This window comes from Erythranthe guttata, chromosome 14 (genome assembly GCF_056151865.1).
Source record: "Erythranthe guttata isolate IM_541 chromosome 14, IM_541, whole genome shotgun sequence".
Lineage (NCBI taxonomy): Eukaryota > Viridiplantae > Streptophyta > Magnoliopsida > Lamiales > Phrymaceae > Erythranthe > Erythranthe guttata.
In genome coordinates, this window is record NC_142546.1 from 24,500,694 (window position 1) to 24,513,593 (window position 12,900).

At 34.8% G+C, this 12,900-nt stretch overlaps 2 protein-coding genes across 3 annotated transcripts; one reads left to right on the forward strand and one right to left on the reverse strand.

Moving 5' to 3' along the window:
• The first annotated feature begins 543 nt into the window (after nucleotides 1-543).
• Nucleotides 544-4,730, forward strand: LOC105959400 (type IV inositol polyphosphate 5-phosphatase 3). 2 transcript variants are annotated; one of them, XM_012983488.2, is made up of 11 exons: nucleotides 544-788; nucleotides 952-1,042; nucleotides 1,150-1,224; nucleotides 1,394-1,466; nucleotides 1,603-1,707; nucleotides 1,789-2,698; nucleotides 2,974-3,158; nucleotides 3,309-3,417; nucleotides 3,544-3,686; nucleotides 3,888-4,104; nucleotides 4,277-4,730. In XM_012983488.2, the coding sequence occupies exons 1-11, from the start codon at nucleotides 747-749 to the stop codon at nucleotides 4,295-4,297; spliced, it is 1,971 nt and encodes a 656-aa protein (XP_012838942.2). In that variant the 5' UTR covers nucleotides 544-746; the 3' UTR covers nucleotides 4,298-4,730. The 2 variants fall into 2 exon arrangements, with proteins under 2 accessions (XP_012838942.2, XP_012838943.2); XM_012983489.2 differs by having other exon boundaries at nucleotides 562-788; nucleotides 4,234-4,730.
• On the reverse strand, nucleotides 4,674-10,439 carry SOL1 (carboxypeptidase D). The gene is made up of 15 exons (XM_012983490.2): nucleotides 10,183-10,439; nucleotides 9,573-9,660; nucleotides 9,340-9,435; nucleotides 8,722-8,752; nucleotides 8,536-8,592; nucleotides 8,150-8,245; nucleotides 7,817-7,939; nucleotides 7,333-7,437; nucleotides 6,995-7,041; nucleotides 6,648-6,773; nucleotides 6,390-6,492; nucleotides 6,107-6,169; nucleotides 5,643-5,726; nucleotides 5,472-5,535; nucleotides 4,674-5,224 (listed from the first exon to the last, which is right to left on the reverse strand). The coding sequence occupies exons 1-15, from the start codon at nucleotides 10,277-10,279 to the stop codon at nucleotides 4,914-4,916; spliced, it is 1,491 nt and encodes a 496-aa protein (XP_012838944.2). The 5' UTR covers nucleotides 10,280-10,439; the 3' UTR covers nucleotides 4,674-4,913.
• Between the last annotated feature and the right edge of the window lie 2,461 nt (nucleotides 10,440-12,900).

Here is a 12,900-nt window from a genome sequence, read left to right on the forward strand (position 1 = left end):
GTATATTTCATAATATTATTTGTTACTTTACTATTCTAAAGAAATACTAATCGTATTATTTTTCAATTTTACTAGTCTTGATTATTTAATCAAAAAACAAGTGTAAGTTAGTAATTATTTTATAAATTATGCACATACGTCTGATAAAAAGGTGGGGGGGGGGGGGAGGGGGGGGGGGGTGGGGGTGGAAGGGGTGATTATTTCCCTGCTATGCTGTCGTAGTTTTCTAAATTCCTACATCCATTAAAATATTCAACTTTAATATAATAATAATAAAACTAATCAATCAGAAGAAGAATAATAAACTTTTTATATGAATAAAAAAATCCGGAAGAATGTATCTCGACTATGACTCAGCACTAATTAATTCTTATGGCCACCACGTCACGTTGAACTACATTATAATATTAGTAATTAATTCAATCTCTTTAGTTAACCAATTAATTAATCCACTAATCATCCAGTCAAATTGTAACTAATTTTTTCCCACTAAAAAAAAAAGAAAAAGGAAAAAGAAATATACCGTTATATATAAAAAGATATACGGAGAAATGTGTTCAGCAGCAGGCTGCAAGTGCGTACAATGGCAGTTAGCCGTGGGGCATAACAACGCACTAACCCTTGTCCCATCATTCCTCTCAATTTCTCACACTTTTGGTGTGTGTTCTACAATTTATGTGAAGCCTATCTTTTTGTCCTTTTTTTTTCCCTTCTTCTGCCCCTACTGAATATCCGTTCAAATTCATATGAAGACTGAGCACAAGAGAAACCATCACCAGCAGCGCGATGTAATACTTTCATTCTCCATTTTTTTTTTTTTAATTTATTTCTTTCAATTATTTGTGTTTTTCGGATTTTTTTTTTTACTTTTTTTATTTATTTATTTAATTATGAGATCGAGAGGCGGTTTGCAGTAGATTGAGAGTGAAACATCGTCGTTTTGGTTTGCAGTTGTGGTGGCGGCGACTGGTGGTGCGCAAGTGGCTTAACAGAGCAAACAACAACTACTCCGACGACAGCGAATCCGATTCCGAACAACAAGGTTTGGTCGGTTTTTTTTTTTAGATCCTCGCTCCTTTTTTTTTTGCCTTTGCCGTACACTGTTCATCTTATCTTTTTTTTAATTATTTTTTTTGGCGGCTTTTGTAGAATTTCGTGATCGGCCAAAGGAGACCAGTTTCACGAATGTTGAAGCTGATGATGAACCTCAGGTTGATTTTGATGGTAACTTAATTCCTTTTCCAACTCAACTTCTCATAATGTGTGGATTTTTTATGTCGATTTATTTGGGATAAAAAAAATATGAGTGATTGATTTGAAGCTTAAGTAAGCTATTTTACTTACCAGGACGAATTGTGCGTGTTTTTTTTTTTTTTTTTTTTTTGAAAATCAGAGGCTCTTCCCAGATTAAGACGACGGAAATCGGAAACATTTCGAGCTCAATATATTAACACCAAGGAAATTAGGTATTATATGTATATATATCATTGCATTTTCATGATCCAAATGAGTGGCATAAATAAAATAAGCAAGTATGTATGTAGGTTGAGTTAGCAAACAGTGAGGGTTTGATTTCGATTTCATTGTTTTTGGCTTTACAAGGGTATGTGCTGCCACGTGGAATGTTGGGGGAAGAGTTCCTCCTCATGATCTGAATCTTGATGATTGGTTAGATATTGACGACCCTGCTGATATTTATGTAATTGGGTAAGTTGATTACACTGTTTTGCACAGAGAATTTTTTAACAGTAAAATCTTATTCGTGACGTGTTTTATATGTGTTTGTAGCCTTCAGGAGATCATCCCATTAAATGCTGGCAATATATTTGGTTCTGAGGACAACCGCCCGGTTTCGAAATGGGAAAACATAATCCGCGAAACTCTGAATCGAGTTCCACCGGTTACTAGGTTCAAAAGCTACAGCAATCCTGCTTCTCCGTCGAGGTTTAAGCCATTTGAAGATTCCCCAGATATAGAAGATGAAGTTGTGCTTGAATCCGACAGTGATATTGAGGATGAAATCCACCCGTTGATTCAAGAGCTAAGTGATTTGTCCGAAATCGAGGATGGAATTGTTGAAGAAAGTCCAGATGCCTCTGTCTCCAACAATAGTAACAGTTTTAGCAAGTCAATGGAATATGACGAGGGGAGCAGTCGATTCTCTTCTCCGAAAAGGCTGGAGAGAATCAATTGCTTAAAAATAGATGATGATTCTGAAGACAATATCGAAACCCCAAAATCTCAGTACATTGAATTAACCAGAACACTTAGCAAGACAGAAAGAATAGGCTTAAGCTGGCCAGAGCCGCCACTTCATCTCTTACCTCAGCATGGTTTAGACAAACCTAATACCTTCAAATCTTTCAAATCTTTCAAATCTTCGAAATCTTTCAAATCTTCAAGAACTTTCAGAACTTCGAAATCTTTAAAAACTTCGAAATCTTTCAGGACTTATAGTTCTTTCAGATCGAACATGACGACTGAAAATATAAGGAGATTTGAGATAGCGTCTCTTGTTGAACTCGATCTTGAGTCCGTGATAGGCCGGAAAAGAAGGCCGCCGTATGTTCGGATAGTGAGCAAGCAAATGGTTGGAGTTTTTATATCAATATGGGTCCGCAGGAGCTTACGAAGACACGTACAGAACCTCAATGTGTCTACGGTTGGTGTTGGTCTCATGGGCTATATTGGCAATAAGGTGAGCTCTTCCTTCCAGACTTATAGATCATTTTATCTTCAAAGAAGAAGCTCTATCAGTGTATTTTTTCGAACTTTCTTTTCTGTTACTACTGCAGTTATTATGTATTCTTACTGTTGTCTACTTGATTGATTTCTAAAGTTGACTCATGTATTTGTGGGCCATGCTCAGATCAGTTTGTCTTTCATTTATTATATGTTAGGACTGTGATTTGTTTATAAAGTCGTTTTCGATGATTCAAAATAGCATAACATGCTCACTTTTTTTACTTCCAGGGATCAATATCGGTTAGCATGTCGATACATCAGACACTGTTCTGTTTTATCTGTACTCATTTAACGTCTGGAGAGAAAGATGGGGATGTGGTCAAGAGAAATGCTGATGTGCGTGAAATTCATAAACGGACACGTTTCAGTTCGCTCTCAGCTCTGGGGCTTCCTCAAAGAATATATGATCATGAGTAAGATATTTTTTTTTTCCAGGGCTTTGTGAAGTTAAAAGGAATTGACAGATTATTTTGCCGATCTATTTTTTTTTTCTTTTCACGCGAAGTATTTCTATAATTTACTAAAAATGAAAATGAGAAGGTAACAGCTGTAATCTGTGGCAGGAGAATTATCTGGCTGGGTGACCTAAATTATCGAATCAATTTGTCTTATCAGAAGACAAGAGACCTAGTTTCCAAGAAGGAATGGGACAAGTTAGTTAGGTGTGATCAGGTAACTGCGATTGGTGAGATCAAGTCTGATATTTCCGGCTTTTGATGTTAAATATTTGTTACGTCGAGGGAAATTCTGGCTTTTCTTGGGCCTAATACATTTGTTTCTATCTGCCTTGTTTTGCAGCTAATCAAAGAGCTTAAGAAAGGCCGTGTATTTGATGGATGGTCCGAAGGTTCTTTGAGCTTTGCTCCAACTTACAAATACGAGTTTAATTCCGAGTCTTACATAAGTGAGGATCCAAAGGCTGGAAGAAGAACACCTGCATGGTATCCATTTTCTCCACCAAAATCTTATCTCTTGATTCGTTTTTCCATTTTTGGATCTGCGTCATATTTCAATTCCTTATTGTGATCTAGTTGCTTGTTCATTTCTTACTTTCAGTTCGTTTTTTTTTTCTTTTAATTTTTTTCCTGTTAATAAAAGTATAAATGAAAGGAAGTAAAAACTTTGGTTTTCATTTTTACCAGGTGCGATAGGATCCTCTCATTCGGGACAGGAATGAGGCTGCTAAGCTACAAGAGATCTGAAGTCAAGCTATCTGACCACCGGCCAGTGACTGCCTCCTATATGGTGGAAGTTGAAGTATTTTCTCCTAAAAAGTTGCAACGAGCACTCATTTTTACCGATGCCGAAATTGAGGAACATGACCTTGTGACGGATTTCTGCTGGCTTAGATCACAAGAGGTGAGTAGAGAATAGAGATCCCTGTGACGGATATCACTATGTAAAATCTTTAGTAGAAAATAATGTGCGATAAATTTTTTGTTTGTCTGAGTCTTCGACTTTTTATCTTGTTATTTGTTCCTACAATAGGTATGAAAAGTCTGCAACAATGATTCCTTGGGCTTTTTTGTAGGATGCATCTTGGGGGAGTTAATGTGATGCGTAGTTAATGTGTTGCTAAGCATCCCGTCCTCTCATTCTACATCGGTAAGCAATTTTAGATTCTAAACTACTTCTGTAAATGGCATTCGTCGTCTATCATCGAGAAACTAGTAAATTGAAGGCAGTTTTGTTCACTGTTAATAACCACTCTTGTGTAACTAATCTTTGTGAACAAATACTTTAGATTTATATCAGTGGTTGTGAATATATACAATTTGTAACATTGTATGAGAGATATGCAATCATCTCCATCGAAGGTTCAACATCATCATATCTTTTTTGTTTTTTTTTTCTCTTTTCTAGAATAATTCGTTGGACCGCATATTATGTAATAGGTTCTGTTACAATTCATGAGATTACAAGTACAGTAAATAGAATGTACAACTAAGTATATTAATGTTTCTTCATGCTATATCCCAAGAAAATGGAGCACGGACAATATCAAACCTGGTTAATTGACAGATTGACAGCGAAAATTTTACAAAAGAAAACGGAAAAAAGAAAAATCAGCTATTGGCGTGGGAATTTAGCTTTATAAGAGGCAGAAAACTAACGAGGAGAAAAGGAGCAATATCATGGATGTAAATAGGATAGAAAAGTATTATATCTCATACCACAGCACGTTTGGGCACTGGAGTCTGTTTTTGGTTCGGATGAACTAGTTTTGCTCTCCACTTCACTAAGAATAAAAGAAATCCTAAAACCGAAAAAGTCAGTAGAAAAACTTCCAACTGCGGATCTGGCAAAAAATCGATCATTTGGAGAGTGGTCTTGCTCTCGAAGTAGCAACCGGAATCTTCTAGAAGTTGACTACCCTCATGAGTGGTCTCAGGATCAAGAACAAAATCTACTGTTACTGCTCCTTCACCAAGCATAACACAAGCAATCTTTGATCTATATCCTTGCATGGTTGCAATAACTGCAAATAAAAAAATTCAAGGTTCATTTCTGGACCAAGGAAAGAACTATATTTTGGAACAAAACTAGTTTACGATGTAATGGAATGTAAACAAAAAGAAATTTCACTGAAAATTTTCAGCTGTAGGATGTATTGACGTCAATATGCAGTTAAAGCACGACTGCAACTTAGCTACATTGAAGAAATGACGACCATGCACTTCAGTTTGACTACTATGGTACTATTAGTTCGTTATTCTCAACTTCACCTTCATAGTTTTCTTTTGGAGCTAGCAATCGATGGTAATCAGCAAACTTTTTGCCAGCAGCAATCTGTCAATAAATACCAAAAAATGACATACCGGCAAATAGTATCCACTAAAACTGTATAGATTTTAGGCATTTAGATGATAGTGCACATGTGCAGTATGTGATCATACCGTGTAATTTATTCCCTTGATAGCTAATGAGGCAGGCAAAGGTCTTCCATTTTCCGATGAAATTATTCTTCCATGCAGTCCTGTCTGTGTGCGTAAAATGTCAGCTCAGTAAGATAAGGTGAATCCCCCTTGTAAATGTATAAAATCATACAACTATGACAAAGCGCCTACTAGTTGTTTCTGAAAGTCAGAGCATAAAGAATAGTGTAAACTGTATTCCCTATCTCTATTCCAATGACAAATCAATGAATACTATTCAAAACTTGTGTTGCGTAAGAATAGTATTTTCTTGTTTAAAATATGCTTGCCACTAAATTAGAAAAGGATTTGACAAAATATTGATAGCATATACCTATAACTCAACCAAATGAACAGACCACCAATCCTAAAAAATGGACTGCAAAACTAGAATACACGTAAAAGTGGTATTAAGTTTTAACTAACAGAAATATGGCTGAACATACCTTTACTAGACCCGCAACAAGGTTTAGCATGCTCATTCTATTATATTCCCATAGAGTTGGAAGCTGCAATATTAGAAAAATGCAGTGATATGGTGCCATATTAGACACTGAAATATTAGAGATGGAAAAGAAAAGTTGTTGAATAACAGCAGACCAATCCAATGTACTGGATCAAAAAGATATACAATAATGTATTATTTCATTTGCGCTTTAGAGTGGACAGGATCTGAACTTTGCAGATTGCAGTTAATGAAGCTCTAGCTAATATGAATTTACATCTAACCTCACTGGCATTAGGCCATTTGTTGTCACTAATCTCCAAGGTAAGCTCAAAGCATCCAGAATGAATGTAGTTCCAATCTTGCATGCCACCATATATTGGGTACCTGCAAAAGAGCACATGAAACAGGCATTAGTAAAATACAGACTTTTTCATCTACAATATTGCTCACAATGGCGTGCAGAAAAGATTCATGAAATCATAATATTTTGAAGGGCTTGTCAAAATATAAATACAATGGATTATACTTTACAAGCATACCAGGCTGCTCCATTTGTAATCCCCCCTGGAAATTCATTGCTTAGGGACATATTGTAGTGGGATTTACTGTATAAACTAGCCAGAAATCTGAAAGTATTGTCATCGGGGCATCCGTAGTAATTTTTCCTGCAGAGAGTTGATATAAAATTAATCTGTTAAAAATAGTCGAAAGTGATACAAAAAATTTTAACACATGATATACAAATTCCTTGTTATTAATACTTCATGGGCATTTCTGTTTTTGTACTAAGCACACACTTTCAGACTAGTATACTACAGAAATAAATGACTTGAAAAAACAGATATCTGAACCCCATATTCAAAAGGAATTAATCCAGAAAACTCACTTTCTATCTTCAGTTCCATCCCACGGGTAGTTCGCAACCAGCGCTCCCTGTGAACAAGAAAAGATTAAACAAACGAAAGCAGTGATTGTCGACAATAAAATTCAAATAACTATATTTCCTTATATGAGAGCATTTAATCAACCAATTTTTCTAAAACTACTTATCTTGATGGATCATAGTCAATTAGTCATTAAATCAATTATGAATCTCTAAAATTCAAATAAGCACTACAATATTATGCTTTCTCCTCAGAATATAGGATATAACTTCACTAGAACGAAGTTGTTTTCAGTGCATTTTTCAACTTCCCAAGTTTTCAATCAAGAGAAGAACATTACCCCATGAAGACTCGCAGATGCTGTAAAGTGTACACCTTCCAGCCAATTCATGATTGCTTTGGTTTCAGGTTGTCGTAAATCCATATCATCATTCATAGGAAAGAACTGTGTCAATCATGTCAATCAATGCTCTTTATGATGCGTGGTCCCAATTAAAATACAATGAGGCAAGCCAAACTAGCCATGATGCTGTAAGAAAACAAAATAAAATAAAAAGGAAAAACAAAACTATTTGCAAATTGCAAAATGCATCTTTTCTTAAGAGTACTTGAAGATATGTTTAGCAAATGTTATATTAGTCAGTGTTCTCTTTTATAAGCAGCTAATCAGTTTTGATTATTTTTATAATGACAGAAATTTAATAAATAAGAAAGCATCATTAAACGATTAGAAACTTTTATTAATTTAAAATGAAACTCATTATCCAACTCTATGCAGTATATTGAAGTTAGTGCTAAGAATTACATACTGTAGCATGATATACCTGGTCCGGAAAATCACGATTCAAATCAATGTTATTTGCATTGCCACGTCGCCTCAGAGAATATCCATCAGGGTTCATGGACGGAAGTATATGAAGGTGGACATCTTTCACAATCAAGGTTGCCTGTTGGGAAAACCACATTAAGATTACATCAGACCAGTTATGCATGCCTAACATACAAGCCAAAATGCATTCTGAATGAGCAAGATTTCGACATAGGAAATCAATATGTGTGAAACTCACCCGTGTTTTCACAAACTTATAGTAATCATCAAACAAGATAATGAATTTCAATGTGAAAAATAAGAAACGAAGGGGACAAGAAGGTATTACCAAGGGGTCCTTCATATAATTATCGCATAGCCAATTCGCTAGAAGCAGCAGAAGTTCACGGCCTACCGGTTCATCACCATGCACATTTCCGATGAACTGCAATATTAAGGCACTCAGTCAATCATTCAGTTAATATTACAATACTCCTTCCAGAAATATTTCTGTTTTGCTTAGAATTCCATAACCCCTCGCTAATAGCTCCATCCCGCAATAATACAAGATGGTCAATAGAGTAACTGACGGAGAATATCAACACTTGTCAATTGTCATTTGTCAAATTAATTTTAAATTTCCAAAACATTTGTGCTCAACGTAATTTGTAGAAGTAACTTTATGGGCAGGGCAGTTGAATAAAGTCACAAGTGAATGATGGTCAAATACAGTACCTTGAAAGCCGGCTCAGCTTCTGATTCACCGGGCATGTCAGATATTTCTATCGCCCACTGTGTTAAAAAACGAAGACAATGAGTAAAGTATTAATATTTTACAGCTTATAACTATTAAAAAAACAACATATTGACCAACTGTTTACAAAAATTAATAAATAATTGTTTGAGAAGAAGCAGTAGTACCAGAGGAACTCCAAGTACACTCTTTCCAATACTGATTGTGAATTCCCATAATCCCTCAAAGTGAGAAACCGGAATAAATCAGATAATTGCAAATCCAGAAACAATACAAACAAAGTAATGACTGAATATGTTCAGAGTTTGGTTCATTAATCACTTCTTACCAGCATCTTAAGAAACTAGCTAAATTTCGGTTCCCCCTAAAATAAGTTACGTTTACTGACAAAGTGCATCGTGTCTGAAACATCTACGCACCATTGAATACATTAGCAGAGTTTACTATGCAGCGAGTCCCATTTTATATTATAATCTATATTCACTCTGTATCATGTATAATACTACTCTCTCAAGAAGATTGTCTAAACTCCTCCAAAATCAAGAAACGAATTCTCCAACAGCCAATACCGTAATCATTCTTATGTAATATAGAAAAAATATCTAGACAGAGACCTACATTATTAATATTGTATTATTAGTAACAGGTAGTTAGAGTTAGTTACTCTGTGGTGATATCATGCATACCCGAAAACAATATATTCCCTGTTTATGGTGCTTTAATCACCTCTGATTGACTCCTTAGTTATGTTCTGTGAGACCGAGTTGAGGATTTTCAAAATTTACCTGTATAGTCTGGAAATGTTACCACACCGGCCGTTAAATTCCTTCATTGCCTGCTCAAGATCAGAGTTACTCATATACCCTTGAGCTAACTTTTCCCTGTAAATATATGAAGTACATCAACTTGCTTCAGAGTTTACCCAAGCATCGTACAATGACCTAATTAACTAAATTAATCCTACTACGACTTAAGAGAAGGGAATAGGGAGGGTGGAAAAATCCAAATAAGAACTTACAGCATCGCAACGTACTCCTTCTCAGACATCTGAAAGTTATCAGAATACAACCGCCTCCCTTGATGCCCATAGCTACTGTCAATATAATCTGACAAATATAAGAATCAAAATGAATAAGAATTTCAACATTTTCAGTAATTCCGCTTCAATAGTTTAAGTAAATCAACGAACAGCAAATACGAACCAGGGAACGAAGATTCCCATGTACGATAAGGTAAAAAATAACGAAAAACTACATTTCCAGGGTCAAATCACGATTATATTACACTCATACCCTATATATAGAGTAAAATTTCATGATATTAACTGAACCGATCTAATTATTGATGTTCAATTAAGCTTATGGATATATTAACATTTAAAAAATGCGGACTCAAAGTCGTTTACCCGAGAACAGTAAATAAATAGGGCAATACTTTGAAGCTAATTGAGAAACCTAACATAAATCCTTAACTTACCATCAAAATCATTCTAAAACATAGATTTCTCAGTTACGTTAAAATACTCATCTATCGAAATTGAAACGGATAATCTATTTCAGATGAGAGAGAGAGAGAGAGAGAGAGAGAGAGAGAGAGAGAGAGAGAGAGAGAGAGAGAGAGAGAGAAACCTGCGTGATTAGATAGGTGAAGAGCGGGGCCTCTGGCAATGGAGGAGCAGAACAGAAAGGAGAGGTTAAGAAAGAGAAAGAGGAGAGGGAGAATCATTTGAAGCTTCGTTTTTCATGGAATAGTGATTGAATCTGCAAAATTGAGGACGACTGTGAATTGGTAATTTTTTTATTTTATTATTGATAATTAATGTGAATTAGTATTTGTTCTTGCTGGCTAAAGTCTGTTTACTGTCATCGTTGAACGCGGAGAAGGCGTGACTGACACGTGATCTTGTTGATTTAATATTCGAGTTTTTACAAAATAATATTCCAATTAGTAAGTAGTCTTTTTAGTACTGGTTTTTGTTGCAACTTGGAAAGTTATTGAATCACAAAGCAAAGAGTCATAAACACCACTTTTCGTGCAATGTGAAAATAAAATTGTGTATAACTATATAGGGTATAGGGTATGCTTGGTGACACAAACATGTTTGTCTTAAAGATCTCGGGAGAGCTCATCCGTCATCTGAATGCGGTTTAAGTTTGGAAAAAGTACATATAAGGAAGTTGCGTGAAGATAAAAAAAGTTTCGGGTTAACATATACTCCTTAAAGAGGCAGTATTTAATAATGTGAACTAGTGAAATAAGATCCTCTTTGGTGCAAGTTCATTATGCATTCGAACCGCATTTATTTCTTGTGCTATTATCTTACTTCAAGAATTATTGTGTCAGAATCAAAATTAATTTCTTATGTTATTTATTATACTTCAAATAATTATAGTCACAATAAATAAACTATTGTAACTAAATAAGATTAATTTACTAATATAGATATATAAAATGAAATGCTATTTGCGGTCACAAAATTGCTATTCGCGGTTTATAATAAAACCCCCCAAAACTTTTAAAAATATCAAAAAAAAAACCCAAAACTGCAAATAGCAAAAAAAAACAAAAAAAAAAATCGAAAATTCGAAATCAAGCTTGAAGAAGGGTTGGGCTTCGATTTTTTGATGTAATTTCGACTCTTTTATGTGTAATATGCATTGGGTCCGGGCGTTCGTACACGCCTTGGGCGCCCATCTTCGGCGTTCGAACATTAAAAAAAAAAAAAAAAAAATTTGCACCGGACGCCCAACTCGAACGCCCAAATGCAGCTTGCACGCCCAACTTGGGCGTGCACTGCATGAATGAACGCCCAAGTTGGGCTTTTACGCATTTTGGGGGTGTTTTTGGATTTTTTTGAGAAGTTTTGAGGTTTTAGTGAAATAAAGTGTTTGCTTGGGGGGTTTTGTTAGAAATCGCAAATAGCAATTTTCAAACGGCAAAAAACAATTCCGTATATAAATTAACTAGTAACATTTATTTTATAGATAAAGCCAAAAGTTGGTTCAATCAAGACGTCATATCTGAACCGTCCAAAACGTATATTATTGTTTTGTTTATTAAAACTTTGATGAAAACAAAAATATGGTAACAATTGGGTCACTCAAAATGTCACCTTTGATTGTGGACCGTCCAAATATTATGTCCAATGACTTGCCATAATGGGCCACCCCAGTCGAATTGATTACAAAATGAAGCCTACGGCTAAGAGCGCACCACGTGGCTGATCGTACGGTAGCTGTGTTTTCTTCTGTCTTTTTTTTTTCTTTTTCTTTTCTATTGTAACAAAAGATGACTTAACTTTGCACTAACTATTTTATTTAACTTAACAAAACCTGTGGGCTGTGGCCACTATCTCATTAATTTATTATTTATTTGTTTATTTCCTATATATTTATACATAATAATGTAGGTAGAATAACTATCATTCGAGTTCCATTAACTTGTTCTAGATTGTTCTTAGGTTGGTAATTGCGGCTTAATCAATGGATGTGATGTTTAGTATATCAATAATGCTGCCAAGTGTTGTTTTGGGGGGTCATTATTGAAAGTTGGTTTTGATGGCTTGTGATAGTGAAATCGGTCAAATTATTGACTTATTCTAAATGGGAAATGGGAGTATAGAAGTTATAAAATAATATACTATTTTGGTCTAAATAAACATAAAAAAATAAATGAAAGGCCTCCGCAATTCATGTATAAAATCAAATAATATAGCAAGTAATATATATTTATATATATATATATATATATATATATATATATATATATATATATATATATATATATATATATATATATATATATATATATATATATATATATATATATATATATATATATATATATATAATACGAGACTTTAATTTCTTAATTTTTATAGTTACAAGTTGGCGAAATCCTTCGCCCTCAGGTCCCCATCCCCTGATCCAATATGTTATGATGAACAATAGTAGATATGTGCGTCGTATACATAATGAACCAGCATTTATTAGAGTTGAAATTTTCATACCACGACTGCCAGTACTTAATCCTTGAATCTTGCACCAACTACTGGCTTAGAACCAATTTACTAGCATACCTACCCTAATAATATGAACTCAATCATTAGTGTAGAAAGCCAAAAAAGTATTTTTCGGCCTTAAGTGCTACTTTCAACATTAAAATTAATGGACAATGAAACAACAGCCAATAAAATCGGCGGGGACCACAAGAAACCGGTAACCGGGAAGATTAAAAACCAGGTCATGAAAGATGCATGTTGTGTATGTATGTATGTGTAAATCTCACATGAAAATGCATGTATGATGATGTATGTGTATGTAGGGTAACCATCCCATGGAGCGCAA

Coding starts and splice junctions, on each gene's coding strand:
- LOC105959400 (XM_012983488.2), top strand. CDS start 747: ATGAAGACTGAGCACAAGAGAAACCATCACCAGCAGCGCGAT. Junction 2,699..2,973: donor TGGGCTATATTGGCAATAAG/GTGAGCTCTTCC, acceptor TTTTACTTCCAG/GGATCAATATCGGTTAGCAT. Junction 3,159..3,308: donor CAAAGAATATATGATCATGA/GTAAGATATTTT, acceptor AATCTGTGGCAG/GAGAATTATCTGGCTGGGTG.
- SOL1 (XM_012983490.2), bottom strand. CDS start 10,279: ATGATTCTCCCTCTCCTCTTTCTCTTTCTTAACCTCTCCTTTCTGTTC. Junction 8,753..9,339: donor AACATTTCCAGACTATACAG/GTAAATTTTGAA, acceptor ATTCACAATCAG/TATTGGAAAGAGTGTACTTG. Junction 5,727..6,106: donor TTGTTGCGGGTCTAGTAAAG/GTATGTTCAGCC, acceptor TTACGCACACAG/ACAGGACTGCATGGAAGAAT.